Source organism: Lynx canadensis, chromosome F2 (assembly GCF_007474595.2).
Source record: "Lynx canadensis isolate LIC74 chromosome F2, mLynCan4.pri.v2, whole genome shotgun sequence".
NCBI classification, from domain to species: domain Eukaryota; kingdom Metazoa; phylum Chordata; class Mammalia; order Carnivora; family Felidae; genus Lynx; species Lynx canadensis.
The window spans coordinates 11,703,879-11,721,169 of NC_044320.2; the positions used below are offsets into that span (position 1 = coordinate 11,703,879).

The window sequence follows — 17,291 nt, forward strand, 5'->3', positions numbered from 1 at the left end:
GAACTCTCCATATTACTATGTAGAGAGTGTCCTCATTTTTTGTGCGTGTGTGTGTGTGACCACATAGTACAGTGGACCCGTGAGCAACATGGATTTGAAGTGTGTGGGTCCACTTATACATGGATTTTTTTAAAAAAATAAATAGGGCACAGTACTGCAAATGTATTTTCTCTTCCTTATGATTCTTAATAACATTTTCTTTTCTTTAGTTTATGTTATTGTATGAATTCAGCGTATAATACATAATAGCATACAAAATATGTGTGTGTATGTGTACACACACATACATATACCACATCTTCTTTATCCATTCATGACTTGATGGGCATTTGGGCTCTTTCCATACTTTGGATATTGTCAGTAGTGCTGCTATAAACGTTGGGGTACATGTGCCCCTTCGAATCAGAACTCCTGTATCCTTTGGATAAATAACCAGTAGTGCAATTGCTTGGGTAGTTCTATTTAAAATTTTTCGAGGAACCTCCATACTGTTTTCCAGAGTGGCTGCACCAGTTTGCACTCCCACCAGCGGTGCAAAAGAGATCCCCTGTCCCCACATCCTCGCCAACATCTGTTGTTGCCTGAGTTGTTAATTTTAGCCATTCTGACAGGTATGAGGTGGTGTTTCGTTGTGATTTTGATTTGTCTTTCTCTGATGATGAGTGATGTTGAACATCTTTTCATGTGTCTGTTAGCCATCTGGGTGTCTTCTTTTTTTTTTTTTAATTTTTTTTAACATTTATTTATTTTTGAGACAGAGAGAGACAGAGCATGAACGGGGGAGGGTCGGAGAGAAAGGGAGACACAGAATCCGAAACGGGCTCCAGGCTCTGAGCTGTCAGCACAGAGCCTGACGCAGGGCTCGAACTCATAGACTGTGAGATCATGACCTGAGCTGAAGTCGGACGCTTAACCGACTGAACCACCCAGGCGCCCCCCATCTGGGTGTCTTCTTTGGAAGAGTGCCTATTCATGTCTTTTGCCTATTTCTTCACTGGATTGTTTGTTTTATTGGGGTGTTGAGTTTGGTAAGTTCTTTATAGATTTTGGATACTAACCCTTTATTTGATATGTCATTTGCAAGTATCTTTTCCCATACCGTCGGTTGCCTTTTAGTTTTGCTGATTGTTTCCTTTGCTGTGCAGAATCTTTTTATCTTGCTGAGGTCCCAATAGTTCATTTTTGCTTTTGTTTCCCTTGCCTCTGGAGACATGGCAAGTAAGAAGTTGCTGAGGTCGAGGTCAAGGAGGTTGTTGCCTGTTTTCTCCTCTAGAGTTTTGATGGCTTCCTGTCTTACATTTAGGCCTTTCATCGATTTTGAGTTTATTTTTGTGTCTGGTGTCAGAAAGTGGTCTAGGTTCATTCTCCTGCATGTCACCGTCCTGTTTTCCCAACATCATTTGCTGAAGAGACTGTCTTTTTTCCATTGGTTATTCTTTCCTGCTTTGTCAAAGCTTAGTTGGCCATATGTTTGTGGGTCCATTTCTGTGTTTTCTATTCTTTCCATTGATCTATGTGTCTCTTTTTGTGCCAGTATCATACTGTCTTGATGATTATAGCTCTGTAATACAGCTTGAAGTCTGGAATGGTGATGCCTCCAGCTTTGGTTTTCTTTTTCAGGATTGCTTTGGCTATTCAGGGTCTCTTCTGGTTCCATACAAATTTTAGGGTTGTTTTAGCTCTGTGAAGAATGCTAATGTTATTTTGATAGGGATTTCATTGAATATGTAGATTTCTTTGGGTAGTATCGATCCGTGCTTTTTAATACCAGATTGTTTTAAGGAATTTAATCTGCCACTATTCCTTTTCTGAAAAAGAAAATAGAAACAAAACTAAACTCAAGCACCAAAATACCTCACACTCTGTTGTGATCATTGAAATAAATGAACACACTTTTAATGAGTGTTGCAGTGCCTTCTTAGGTTGAGTTTGCCCTCAAGAAGGTTACGGTCCACACTACACCCAGTGACCTGGTCAGTGGTGTCATTGTGGTTTTGATAAGCCCTATGAGAAGAAATGAAGGCTGAGATAGAGGCATCTAACAGGAGGACGTGTCCTTGTCATGGTTTGGGGGAACACTTTTCTGTGACATTTGTGGGAGACCTGAAAGATGGCTGATGTTAAGATGGAGAAGTCCTGAGTGGGCAGAGGGACGGGGCAAGAGAACTATTCAGAAAGAGGAAGTAAAGTTTGTGGATTCTGAGGTCAGGAGAGTGGTTGTTGCAGGTAACAAAAAGAAGGTCAATGTGGCTGGAGCACAGAGGAGCAGGATGAGAGGTGTGTGTTCCTGCCGAAGAGATATGCAGGGGTTAGTTCTTGAGGCGGCACCAGGAGGCACCACATTTTCTGAATCTTTTGCTTTTCTCCATGATTCCTAGAACACAGCTGGATAGAGTTGAAAATAACTACATTATTTTTGAGTTAACTGGGGTAGGTCATTTGAGCACCAGTTTTTTGGGTTAAGATTTTGGACTCGTAATGTCTTAAATTGGTACGGGATCATTAGGGGGTGATGCTGTCTAAGAATTGTCTTTTTTTTTTTAATTTTTTTTTTCAACGTTTATTTATTTTTGGGACAGAGAGAGACAGAGCATGAATGGGGGAGGGGCAGAGAGAGAGGGAGACACAGAATCGGAAACAGGCTCCAGGCTCCGAGCCATCAGCCCAGAGCCTGACGCGGGGCTCGAACTCACGGACCGCGAGATCGTGACCTGGCTGAAGTCGGACGCTCAACCGACTGCACCACCCAGGCGCCCCTAAGAATTGTCTTTAACACCATCCTAAGACAGCATATAAACAAATATGCAGACAGTCTTCCATTTGAAGCGTGTTAGAGCTGGAAGACCTAGGATCACCTGCTGTGATAGTCTAAAACACTAGTTCTGTTTGTGAAGTACGGGAAGTTCTGGTGCCTCCAAGTATGATCTTTCCATGTCTTGTCCAATTTCATCCTTACAACAGCTCAAGGAGGTGAAAACTAAATGGGTGAACTTGTCTTTCTGTCCCCTTAGCAAGATGGACTCTCCCCATATTGGTGCGAATGGGTAGAATGATCACTTTATTCTCCCCAGGAGTGAGCAAGTCAACTTTTTGGGAAAGAAGCCAAGACCAACAAAATTACCACTCAGGTTATGGTGTGAAGGTCTGGTAGCAATGTAGGGAGGATTATCTCTATGGGAGATGTGTACCTTGATGGCTTATTATCACCACCACCATCATCGCTGCTACTACATGACGAAAGCAAGCAGTGTTTACCTAGTGTTTCCATCATATCTTGACACCATGCTAAGCATGTTACATGGATCAACTCATTTCATATTCACAAGCATTACAGAAGGTAAGAACTGTTGTATTCCCATGCAGAGATCATGGAACTTGGCCACAGCAAGGCAAAATAGTACCAAGTGCAGTCCTAAGCATCTCCCCAACAATAGCTTATTTAACACTTACAACAACGATATATGTGCTGGGGACCCCTACCATGTCTGTCCTGTAGGTGGGAGAACTGGGTCCCACCGTTGATAAGCTGCAGGGTTGGCATTTGGACCTCGATCATCCTAAGCATGCACTCAGCCTTCACAGCACCAGTGCTACAGACATTGTGGGGTGGGAGGAGGTGAAGCCTTCCTCTTCATTCCAACATATGACTGCCATGGTCTGGTCACCTCGTTGGTCTGAGCTCAGTCAGTCTCCTTATGTCGGGCTTCTGTGCTCCCCATCTGGCTGGTTTGTTCTGAGGATCAACAGAGGTATAGTGAAAATCTGTAGCACTTGACTGAGTGTTTAAGGGGTCCTGTGCCAAGTTGAGTCCTAGCTCTGCCACTTACTATCTATGACCTCATCCAAACATGTGGAACTCTCTGGACTCTACTTGCTCATTTCTGTGACCCCTCAGAGGTGCATGCTAGCAACACTCCATGAAATTATAGTCAACAGCTAATAACAACTCTTTGCTCTTCATGCAGTCTGATTTACTTTCCATGTCTGTTTTATGAAACAGTACTGCTGTGATATCCACTTGACAGATGAGACTCCTGAAGATGGAGAAATTTAGGAAGCTTGCCAGGGCTCTCCCTTGCTATGTACAGGAGCCAGGATTTAAACTCAGGCAGGCCTACCTCTTACCTGGCCCAGCCAACACCAACATCTTTGAAACCAAGCAACTCCAGGTTTGAATCCAAGCTCTGCCACATACCAGATACATGTCAGAATAATTTACGTGACCTCTCTGAGCCTCAGTTTGCACATTTGTAAAATCGTGGTCACTGGGAGGATTGACAGAGATGGTCTATGCAAATGCCAAAGCTCAGAGCCCAGCGCATAATCAGTGGCTAACAAATGTTAGTTCCCTTCCTGTGGGAATGTTGGAGAGATCAATTGCTCCCTGAAGGCTGACACAGGAAGTGCCTACCTCAGTCCACCCAATGAGACTTTGAGGAATTAGGTTGGGCAGCTTTAATTGATCATCTTGTAATTTCCACAACTGGATGCAGATCAGCTGCACTGTATCCTAGACTAATTACGTTTGTCACTCCACCGGGCCTGAAGAACACATTGTTGTATCTTTGCTATTAAAATGGGGTTCATCTAATTAAAGCCACGGAGTTTTGCAAACAGCCTATGGTGTTTTAATTCCAGCAGGCTGTATTTAATCAGAACCATTGCCTATGTGCCTACTGATTATGTTTCTTTTGGATCAAATTCTGAGCTTAATGTGCCATAGGGTTGCACTATTGACTGAAGTTGATGGGGGACTAGTCAGGGAGATTACAGTAGTTTGCTGGGAGCTGAGTGGTTACTATTTGCATGGCTAGTTATCTCAGCATTTATTCTTGCTATTTAAAAAAAAAAGCCTTAATAGGTAGGAGAAAATTATTGTCTTTCCCCCACTGACTTGGCATACATGCATTTCTTCATTCATTTGACACTGATGTATCAGAGCCTAGTGCTAGCCAGGCACCGTATTAGGTACTGTGGGACAGTGATAATGCTTAAGAACTGATTCTTTTTTTTAAGTTTATTTATTTACTTTGAGAGAGAGAGCATGGGCAAGGGAAGGTGAGAGAGAGAGAGAGGGAGAGAGAGAAAATACCAAGCAGGCCCTGCACTGGCAGTGCAGAGCCCGACGTGGAGCTCGAACTCACGAACCGCGAAATCATGACGTGAGCTGAAATCAAGAGTTGGCGCTTATCTAACTAAGCCACCCAGGTGCCCCAAGAACTAATTCTTGATGTCTAAGGGAAAAAAGGTCCCACAATATGGGACATTAAGAATAATGCAGTGAATCACAATGTTACCAGAAACCTGAAATTAAAAGTTGCTATGATTTATGGCCCAAAGGGAAGAGTCCTAGGAGGCTGGAGTTAGCCTGTCGTGGGATGAAGCTCTTACTTTTACATCCTCCAGCTGTGTGCCCTTGGACAAGTCACAGCTTCAGTGAGCTCCAGATGCCCTGATTGTAGGATTGGGGTGACAATGCCTACTTCATAGTGTTGTTGTGAATATCTGGGGAGACAGAGTATGTAAAGTGCAGGTGTTAATACTGCGATTTATATGCTCATTTCTACAGTATCAGTGTTAACTAGGTGATGCTGGAAAAGTTAATCAATCCTAGAGGAAGATATACCATCTGTTTAACTTCTGCCATGTCCTAAGTGTTGTCCTAAATTTTGCCTAAACTATCTAATTTAGTTTTCATAATAACAATATGAAAAAATACTAGTTTTAAGTCTATTTTTCAGATGGAAATACTGAGGTGAAGAGATAAAGTGACTTTCTTTTCTTTTTAAAAATTTTTTAATGTTAATTTTTGAGAGAGAGAGAGAGAGAGTGAGCAAGCAAGGGAGGGACAGAGAGAGAGGGAGAAAGAATCCCAAGTAGGCTCCGTGCCGTCAGCACAGAGTCTGATGCGGGGCTTGAGCCCACGAACCGTGAGATCATGACCTGAGCCGAAACCAAGAGTTGAATGCTTAACCAACGGAGCCACCCAGGTGCCCCCAAAGTGACTTTCTTAATATGACACTGTTAGTAAGTGGCAAAGCCAGGATTTGAACCCTGACAGCTGTCTCCCAGCTCCCAGCTGGCTTGGTGCTAACCACTATGCTGTGCTCCTCCTGCTATGCAGTGAGGGTGCAAGTATGTATGGCCCCTTACGTTGGTCTGGTGCTTCAGATAAAAAACCTGTATTATCTGACTCTTTAGGAAAGCCGCGGCAAGTGTTACGATCTCCACTTGACAGATATGGAAACTGGAATTCAAAAAGTTAAACTATCTGCCCCAAGTCACAAAGATAACGTGCCCCAGAGTGTGGTATTCACTTTATTTTTATTTTAGCAAATTGAGATACTTCATACATTATTTGATAGATTGTATTTTCATTTAACTTTAGTTGTGGTAGTTTTACTGTATCGTAAAGCAATTAAAAAAAACCATGACTCGTATAAGGTACAAAATACTTTATGAATACACCTTAAGTTTTAAACTACTTCCCTGTTGGACTTTTTGGTTTTCACTTATTTGGGAAAAAGGTATTAATTTGCTCCCACTAACAACCTATTATATACGCCTAGATCTTTATCTCGTTTAATGATTACTTCCTCAGAATAGATTAATTCTTAGGAGTCAAGTAACTGGGTCAAAGGTTGTGGACTTTTTGCCTATTACTGAATTGTTCTCCAAGACCGCTAACCACGTAAGGCATACGTGCTTTGCTGAATGAAAGAGAAAAGCTGTGCGTGAAATCCCTCCTGTATTAGTCTGGGTTTGGCCAGGAAAATGAAACCACTCCCTACAAGTTTTTTAGGGAATAGAGTTTAATATAGGAATTAGGCCTGCATGAGTGTGGGAAGGGTGTAGAAGTTGAGGGTCTGGAGGGTTGTGCTGGAAGTTGGGAAAATCCATCACTAACCACATCATCCCAGGCTGGGTAGAGAAGTCAGAGCCCATGGAGATGTCGGAGAGTCTACACCACAGGTCACCATGATTGCCACCATGATTGCAGAGCGGGAACTTATGGGCGGGTCTAAAACGTCACCACCTCTGGCCACTAGGGTCCCTGGCTTCTGCTTCACTTCTGCCTTCCACATTCCCCATGAGTTCTTCTTCCCTTCGGCAAACTCTTAACTTCGAACTGCCTAGTAAGGAGATTCTAGGAAATGCAGTTCATGTCATAGAAGGATTGGTGCTGGTGCTGGCCTCTGACGGTCCATGATGCCTTCTTTTCATAGGCTCGGCAGAACTTGATGGGGCCTTTTACTGTCCCTTGCAAATACGAAAGGGAAGAAGTGATTATCTTATTTTAATTTGCATTTTTCAAACTTGTGAGTGTGACTCTTGTTTTTCAAGTAGTTATTGGTCACCTATTTATTAAACAAATATTTCTGAACACACAGTATAAATCAGCTATAGTTCTGGACTCTGGGAAAGACTTGATGAATAAGGCAGGCAGTTTCTGTGCTCACGAAACTTAGATTCCAGGACAAGGAGATTAGAAAAAGGAACAAACAAAGGAACAAAATAATTTCAGGTAGTAATAGATAACATCGGGAAAAACTGTGGATGACTTCGAAACGAGTAAAAGAGGTCACTGAATATCCTGTCAGTGAATGTGGAGTCTCTGGCGATTATTTGATACTGTAGGTGGGGGAGGAGTCTTTGTGTCTCTTCAACGAAAGGCCATTTTACAGCTGTGTAGAGAGAGAAGTTGTAGAAAACTGTTAGTAAGGCAGTGAATTTTCGTCCATAAATATGCAAACTGTGTCTGATGGAATGCATTCGATTATCACCTGTCAATGTGGAGCATTTTTGCCAGTTTGACGTCACTTTATAAATTGATTTTAACATTCTTTAGATGAATATCCATGTGTGGCACTCGGACTTCTCTGTTGCACTGGTTGTAACATTTCACTGGTTACCTCATGAGTTTTTGAGTTAAAGAGGATCTCTGATACATGTTCATTTTATATGTATAGGAGACCCATGATCATCTCTGATATTAAAATGTATAGCAGTTTGGAACACATAAGTGAGCATGGTAATTTCAGATGGTAATAAATATCATCAAGAGAACGAGATAGGCGTTGTTCCAGTTGGTGACTGTGGGGAGCATGCGAGGCTGCTAATTTGGAGTGGGTAATCAGGAAAGGTCTTGCTGAAGAAGTGGCATTTGAACTGAGACTTGTGTATCCATTCAAGGAGATGTCATGTGCAGGCAGGAGGGCAGAGTTCCAGGCAAAAGGAACAGCTTGTGTAAATGTCCTTAGACAGGGACAGGCTGTCATGTTCAAGAATCCAATTGCAGTGAGTAAGGAGGTGAGTGGCAGAAGGTATGATCAAAGATGCTGGGAGGGCCAGATCACGTTGGGGTGTTATGAGGATTTAGAATTCTAAGCTCCATGAGAAACTATTGTGGTTTTGCACAGTAGTTGTGTAAAATGATGTGAAGTGTCATCATGTGATTTGTGTTAGGGAATGAATTTATGTGTCTTCTTCTACCAGCATTCCATTCTCATTTACCTCCTCAAATTATTATTGAACTTGACATTTTAATTAGCTTATCAAGTCTTACCATGAATAAAAAAATAATATTATTTTGATTAATTCTAAACCAGTGTAATCATGAAAGTAACACATAACCATTGGAAAAACATTTGCAAAATAAAAAAGTGCATCAGGGAGAAATAAAAACACATTTAGCTTTTGGAAACGTGTATACACACACACACACACACACACATATGTTTATATTTAGCTCATGTAATATTTTAAACTTCTGTAGTATCTCAGGGTCTTGGCCCCCTTGAACCAGCAAAGATAAGTTACAAGACATCTTCTAAGGTAACTGATCTACTAATATTGAGCAATTTACAAAGTTTTCCCGTGGCATCTGTTCATTGGGGAACAGCAGCTAATAGGTACTAACATGCAAGTGGCAGGTGCCAGAGACACCTGAGGCTTTTGCCCCAAACACAGTTCATTTCAGGTCACACATCTGCCCTTCCTTCCTCTGAGACACACCACTGGGAAGGCTCTTCTGGCCTGGCAGCCCCAGGAGCAGATGGTAACCTTCTACGCCCACCTCCCACCAAGGAGTACATCTGGGAACTAACCAGTGGAAAGTAAGCTTGTACAAAGGAAGCAAGAGGAAATTCAGTCAAAGTGCCCAGAGGCCTGTATGATAGGAAGCAGGAAATAGGCATTCTTTTCCTGGGCTTTCAATGAAATAAAGGTCTCTTCTTAAAGATTGCTATTTATGTCTGTGGGGTTACATGCCCCTAAGATTGGGACATGGGGTCAGAGAAAGGCCTCCTTTTTGGACACTACCCTCATGTTATAATGAATGAGAGCAACCAACGAAAAAGGGACTGATAGCCTCACAGTGAGGTCTCTGGGTCCAAATTTCTATTGATGAACATGATGTGGGGAATAATTCAAGGGACATTTTTTTCTGGATGATCTTTCTTTGTATGTAGAAGGAAAACTTTTTAGGTAAAGGGGAGACTTCAGCATTGAGGTAACTTGGGAATCACTGAAGTGTAATTGAAAATGACCAGACCTTGTGGTCAGGACTGGAACATAATTATGAAAAGCTGTGACTTTAGTATTCTAACATGGGGTTAAGAGCCTGGGAGTCAGGCAGACCTAAGCTTAAACCAGCTTTGCTGCTTAGTGGTTGCATGATCTTAGGCAATTTAATTAATTTATCTTTTCTGCTGGCATGATAATAGAAGGACAGAGTCTGCACGTACCCCAGGGAAAAGGAACAAAGTCCTCAGAAATTAGCAAGGTTCATGTAATCCCATCTAGGAGAGAGGAACCCAGAAGAGAGTTGGCAGAGACATTCCACAGGCTCCAGGGACATGGGTTTCATCGTGGTAGGGGCAGAATGAATTCTTTAGTTGGGACAAAATATTCGGAACTACAGATACCATTCATTGTTATGGCTAACTCTGTCACAAGCTACTTTCTTATTACTAATTCAGTATTCTAGGAATTTTCACATGGGTAAAAATGAGTGTCTGGAGAGTTGACTCAGATAATCTGGTCGCTGGATTGCCTTAAACGGGCTGAATAATTTGAAGAGTCTCAGTTTTCCTATCTGTAATTTGGAAATTATATGTATTTCCCAAAGCTTCTGTGAGGATTAAGTGGAACATGGGTGTTTATCTAATTCACCTTCTTTCTTTATCAATGGATTAATTTGTTCAATTAACAATTCTGTCTAACAGACACTGCATCATGCACCTAGGACTACAACAATGAGCAGAAGAGATATATAGTCTCTGCTTTACTTCTTTCATGAGACATATTCTACAGGAAGATAACATTTAAAAAGTCATTCAAAGAAACATATTAACAGGGAATTTTTTAAGGGCTAGGAAAGAGAAAGTAACAGGTACATTGACAGATTCCGTTTAGATTTTGTGTGGAGGTGGTCAGGTAAACCATTCTCTGAAAAATAGTAAGGCATTAAGCTGATGATTGAGTGGTATTAGAAATTAACCAGATGAAAAGTTTTGTGAGTGCAGAGAGCGTTTTAGGAATGGGAGATGGCCTGTTCAAAGATCCCAAAGTGGAGGAGACTTACCGGCCACAGTGGAAGTGATCCAGGGGAAAGGTGTCTCTGTAGGCTTGGAAGTTTCAATTCCATTATCCCCTTTAGCACGTGTGCCATAAGCCTCTATTCAAAGGCCCCAAATCACAAAGTATCCTACCAAAGATATCCGTCTTTCTCTTCACCCATGCTCACTCCCTGAAAAATAGTGAATTGGCTTCTTAGGCCTTGGAACTTGAGTTGCTAAACTGGGGTGATTGAATGTTCTAGTTTGTTCAGGACAGTAAGCCCTGGTGTCTGCACATTATCCCCGAGTAATTATCCACAGCGTGTCCTTTCTTTCTGAAGTGTGTCGTGCTTTGGGTGATTAATTGTGTGGTCATCTGACTCTTACAACCCTTACGACCCTTACTTATTAACACATGGGATTTGGCCCCGGCCTGGGAGAACGCATTCATTGTGTTTTCTGGAGAGATGTTCCTTTTTGTGATAGTTCCCTTCTTTGGTCAGTTGGGATTGTATTTAAAGCTTTGAGAATGATATCTGTTCAGACAGTGGCCATTAAATAGTGGCAAGCACTATTGTGGTGGTCGTCATAATCTTCTGTGGGGATAATGATTCCTGCTGATGGGGGGGTCCGCGTATGGGAGAGCCACCAATCACCCAGAATGTTTACCTTTTCTGTAGGAGCAAAGGAAATAATTTTTGGATGGCTACTCTAAGCCAGCCTTTGGGCTCGATACTCCTTATGCGTTTCAGTTCATCAGTGTTTCTTGTTGTTGTTGTTGTTTTCGTTTTAATTTTTTTTTTGGTGAGAAATAGAGACTTTATTAGGCACAGGGGGTGACTGCTGGGCAGAGTTACCAAATGGCTACTGTGCTTCCTCCCAACCTGCAGAACAGGGGAAGGAGGGGCAGAAGAGCACGTGTTTTCTCTGCCCTCTCCCCTCGAGGCTGCATGCAGATTGCAGATGGCCCCACCCAGCGGGATGACCTCTCCACTGATGAATGGGTTCTCCACGACAGCTTATACCAGATGAGCATACTCGGCGAGACCACCCAGTCTGCTGGGGAGGGGCGCTTGGCTGGCCAAGAAGTTGCATAGTTTTTCTGGGAGGCTGGTCGGCAGCAGAGTGCCAAGTAGGCCGGGAGCAGTGGTCACCACTCGGATGCCCATGGGAGCCGGACACTGAGCAGTGAGCAGCATCATGCCCACTGTGCCCCCTGTGGAAGCAGAGGAAGCAGTTCGTTCAGCCTGGCCCTCAAAGGCAACCATGCCGGCAGTGTTGATGATGACACCGTGTTGGCCTCCCTGGTCTGGTTCATCCAGGCCCATCTCACCAGACCTCAGGTGCATCACATTGAAGGTGCCCATGAGATTCACACTGAGAACTCACTGGGAGTCCTCCAGGGTGTGGACCTGATTGTTCTTTAGGTTGTATGTCTTGATGGCCACCGCAATGCCTGCACATTTGACTGCCGCATCCACATGGCCAAACTTTTCTTTTGCTACAGTCAGAGATGCTCTCACGTCCTTCTCCGAGGTCACGTCAGCTGGGGCAAAGGCGCAGCTCTTCCCTAAGTTCTTGGCTTGGGCATCCCCATCAGCGTTGGGCAGGTCCAGAAGCACAGCAGTGGTCCCTTGTCCTGTCAGTCTCTCCACTGTGGCCAGACCTAGACCAGAGGCTCCTCTGGTTATTAGAGCAACCAGGCCCTTCATGCTCCAACATGCCGCAGCCATCTTTACGCCTATGTTTCTAGATACGTGGCTTCCTCCTCTTGCTTGTAATTCTGGCTCCGGCCCTTATTGACTGGATGACTTCAGGCAGATCACTGACCTCAGTGGACCTCAGTTTGCTTTTGTGGAGGAGGTTGTTTAAAATGGAGGTTCACATTCAATGGAGGTGTCAGAGAGTAAACTCAGAATGGCATTGTAAGGAAAACTATAATTTTATTGTTCCTTTTGTCTGAAGAAAGAGTGCTTGCAGAATAGGCTTTGAGATCATGCTCCTGAGACATCACTGCCACCTCCAACGTGATGCTTTATAACCATGTGCAAGACACCCACACCAACTCTGTCCACGAATCATACCCAGGGGTAGGAGCTTGACCACGGAGCCAGATAGCACCACTGGCCTCTGGTTTCACATTCTGGATTTAGAAGCTGGGCAAGAGTGAGAAGTGGTTTTTCTGCTGGCTGCCCTGTTTTTGCTTTGTCTTCTCCCTCTAGCACATGACAGGATCTGGCAGAGGTAGTGGTCAGGGGAGCATGATGGGGGAAGTAACCTTTTCTCTCATTGGGGGAGATTTGCTCCATTGAAACATGAAGTGCAACTTCACACGGCTGGGCCCTTGCTGGCTGGCAAAGGGCAGTGTGTTAGCGAACAAAAGTGTTCTTATGTTTTTGTCAATGGAAACTAAGTAAACCGCAGGAAGAGATGACAGTACCTTTCCCACTTCATTCACATGAATGATAATGAACTCCATTGTACAGCAAGCCTTTGGGCATTATCTGATGCTGCTATTTCTGCTGGTCAGAATGTGCACATCTTCCGCATGACTCAGGGTCGCGTAGTCTCTTTCCCACTGGGTGACTCCGAGAGCTTAGCATTCTGCAGAGTCCGAGCTCCAGCCTGGATATCCAGCCCCTCAAAATGAGCATGGCCATGTGGGCTACAAACCTTCTGACATGGGAAGTAGTTCCAGTGGGCATTTAGATTACAATGGGCTTTTCTTATGGTTTTTAAATATATAGTGGCTTTTTGGCAAATGAAATTCTCTCTCTCTCTCTCTCTCTCTCTCTCACTCTCTCTCTCTCTCTCTCTCTCACACACACACACACACACACACACACACACACACACACACCTCTCAGTGATCAGAATTTCCAGTGAAGCAGAATTTATGAAAATAATTCTGTAGGGTGAAGGGAAAGTAGCGATATTTAAGTGTATCCCATGCTACAGACCCTATGCTAGATACTCCCCAAACACTCTCTTGTTCCCTCCTTACCAAATCCTCTAGGTAGACAGATGTTATTATCCCTACTATATTGGTGGGGACACTTAGGTTCAGAGAGGTGAAATTATTGGCTTAAGATGATCACAAATAAAAAGCATGGATCAGGAAACTGACACTAATTGAATTAATCAGTTTCATGTATGTTATAGATCTTTCCTCACTGGCTTCTCATGGTAACTTTATTATTATCCCTATAGATGAGAAAAAAGAAACGAGAGTTCCATGAGACATTGTTTAATGTCACATGCAGGATTGGAAGCATGTTTTTTTTTTTTTTTTTTTAAATTTCTTTCCCTGTATCACACTGTCACATGATTGGTTCCATTTTTGGGAACCAGAGGCCATTCATAAGCCAACAGGGTTATCTGAAGGAAGTGATCAGAAGGGAAGCTGGCCAGGGCTGACTTAGCATAAGCTCTCCTACCTCTGTCAAAAACTGTGTTCAAGGGGCACCTGGGTAGCTCAGTCGGTTAAGCATCCGACTTCTGCTCAGGTCATGATCTCACGGTTTGTGAGTTGGAGCCCTGCATCAAGCTCTGTGCTGACAGTGCTTGATTCTCTCTCTGTCTCTCCCCCACTCATTCTCTCTCTGTCTCTTAAAAATAAATAAATAAACATTAAAAAAAAAAAGAAACTGTGTTCAATCATGCCTTTATGCCCTTAGCAAATTTGAAGACCTCTTATGCACAAAGCATGCAAAACAATGATTTTAAAGCTTCTGTAACAGGGGTGCCTGGGTGGCTTAGTCAGTTAAATGTTGGAGTCTATATCTCGGCTCAGGTCATGATCTCACAGTTTGTGCGTTTGAGCCCCGCATCGGGCTCCGCGCTGGCAGTGTGGAGCCTGGTTGGGATTCTCTCTCCCTTTCTCTGCCCCTCCCCAAGCTTGCATGCTCTCTTTCCCTCTCTCAAAGTAAATAAATAAACTTTAAAAAAATTAAGCTTGTGTAACAAAAGATGATACATGTGTGTTCACTATACTGAGGCAGTAAGCAATGTAGTACAGTTTTGAGTAGTGCAGTTTTGAGAGTGTTTCAGATATAAGGAATCGTTCTTGGTAGAAATGCACTTGTCACCAGGTCAGTTTCCAAATACAGGGTGTAGAACTTAAAAAGAGAAACTACCATCTATCAAATACTAACTTGGAGTTAGGACCAAGCTGTATGTATCAGCTCTACGTGTTATAATAACCTTGAATATAGGTGTTATTTTCACATTGTCTAAGACAGAAACTTGAGACAGAGAGATTAAGCAACTTGAAATATCAGATCTTCAGCCAGTAATAGATGGAGCCAAGACTGAATGAATATTCAGTTGTTTCAGAGTTTACCTGCTCTCTACTCCCATGGCCTGCTAATGTGTGCATAAATGAAGCTTACCCCCTCAGCTCAAATTTTGAGTCTCCTCATTGGGCTTTGTTATAAAACCCATGAGGTATTTTGTAGCAGTCTGAAACAATTAGCTCTCAGATCGGGGCTAGTTATTCACCTATGGCCCAGTGACACTAATTTTATTTAAAATTTTAGGTTGTGACCCCATTGAAAGGTGAAATGTGTCTGTGCTGCGTTTCCTCTGTAAGAGCCCGAAGTCCCTAACACATCGTAGGTACTTGGGAAGTGTCTGTTTAATATAATGTGACTTTTTTTTGCATAATTGCTTTGTTTTTTTGTTTTTGTTTGTTTTGTTTTGCTTTTTTGGCTAAAAGAAGACTAGAAACAGGCACCAAGAAGGGAGGCACACTTAAGACCACAAGATGTAGCCATTAGCTGGAAGGAAACAGAAGAAGAAATCTATGAAAAGTAGATTTATGATTTCAGAAGGGTTGGGGCGAATAACCCCAGGGATATCAGTAGTCTTAGTCACATTCTGCCTTACCTTTTTCACAGAAAAGATGACGTCTGTTCACACTGGGATAAAGAGAGAAGATTGCTCACTGCAGGGCTGACCATCCTTGGCTTGTAGCCAGCTCAACCCTGTCCAGCCTCGCCACGTATCAAGGGGATTAAACTCTCGGCACAGCTGTCTGGTGTGCCTCAGCACATTGGTTAGGAAGTACCACCTTAGTGCCACAGAACTGTGCAATAAAGGGTGATGTCTTTGCTTCTGTAACCTAGTGCCTCGTGCTCAGTCAGCCCTCAGAAATGTTTGTTGAATTGAATGGGACGGGGACTTTGCATTTTCCAGAAAAGATAATATTTAGCTTCCTTTGCTCCAGAAGATAGGACAATATGTAATAATGCATGTTAGGGTTTGAAATGAAAACTAAAGAAATAGTCTGGTGGATTTATAAGGTTTCTCAACTAGTCAGTGACAAAGCTGGGAGAGTGCACATTTCCTCCCCCCCCCCCTCCTCCTCCTCCTTCTTTTTTTTTTTTTTTTTTCAGTTAAATGGTTACACTCTAGTCCTGCTTGGGAGGTTTACATTGAGTGGCCAAAGCTGCCAGATGTTTCCAGCAGATAGACCACTGTGAACAGTGTGCATGCAGACGCCCGGAGTTTATTTCTGTGTGTGCTGAGAGGTGGAGAGAAGGGCGGTCATGAGCAGTGCATGCTGCATGGTCTGGATTCTATTTTAGATTTTTGGTGATACGGTGCTGTTTTGGGATTATTTGTGTTCTTTTTTAATTCTAAAAATTTTTCAAATAGATATTTCCAATGTCAAAATTAGAGAAGACCTGTGTGCTTGTGTCTGTGTGGTTTCTTTGCTGGGGAGTAATTGGAAACCATTGCAAGCTGACGATAGCAGCCGTTACGATGTGACTAGCCTGGCATGAATTTTTCCCAAAGATATGCAACACCGATCATCCGAAGACTGACTACTCACTACCAGAAAAAAAAAAAAAAAGAAAAAAGAAAAAAAAAAAGAATGATCTTGAAGAGCTGAAGCAAGCCTGTGAGGGCTTTTTATGTCCTGAATTTTTTCTGCAAGAGGTACCTTCTTGAAAGTGATACAGAAGGGCTGAGGTTCTATTTTTTTCTATTTTTTTTTTAAACCATGCTCTTGGGAAGTTGCAAAAACTGAACAGAAAGTATGAAATCTGGAAGTTTAAAAAAAGGCACAAAACCTCCCCAGAGTGGAAAAAAAAAAAAAAAAAAAAAAAAAAAAGGCCGAAACTGAGAAACAGAGGACATTTTGCTCACTTTTAATCGTCCCAAATCCCACTCATTGAATCCATTTTCCTTTTTTCCTATTAAAGAATTAAGAAAGCCTACCAGTTAGTGTCCCGGGAACTTTCTCCTACATTGTTTCCACATTATGAGAATTATTCTTGTAATTTATCGTTGACCACAACTTGCCAGAAGTACCGCCTTGAGCAGAGCGAGCTGTATGGACCGATCATCTGATGGCAGGGTCAGCGGCAAGTCTGCTCTTGGGCGTGTGAAAGCTGTCCTACTCCATCCGGGCATGGTTTGCCGAGCAAAGACACCTGAGGTTGCCGCGGGGTTGTTTCCGGATGGCCGTCTTTGGAGCGTCTGAGTAGACACAACCCTGGGTTAGATCTGGAGTCCGTCGTTGGCTCTGCCAGTTAAGTGGCCGGGTGGCCTGGGATCTCACCTCAGCTCTCCGAGCCTCAGAATTTCTCAACTGTAAGATGGGGGTGCATAGCCTCCAGCTACCCCACTGGGTTGTTGTGAAAATTAAATGAGGAAATAGAAGCAAAGTATTTGGCTCAGAGTAAATGCTGTCATTGCCTTCCTCTTGCCATCTTTTGGTAGACC

The 17,291-nt window shown here is 43.0% G+C and overlaps 1 protein-coding gene across 1 annotated transcript in view; it reads right to left on the minus strand.

Annotated features, from left to right (window-relative positions):
- Nucleotides 1–12,292, minus strand: part of LOC115506538 (3-hydroxyacyl-CoA dehydrogenase type-2-like) — a 112,766-nt gene extending 100,474 nt beyond the window's left edge. The window contains 1 exon segment of the mRNA XM_030304548.1: nucleotides 11,521–12,292. Coding sequence (XP_030160408.1) covers nucleotides 11,521–12,292 — 772 coding nt within the window.
- Between the last annotated feature and the right edge of the window lie 4,999 nt (nucleotides 12,293–17,291).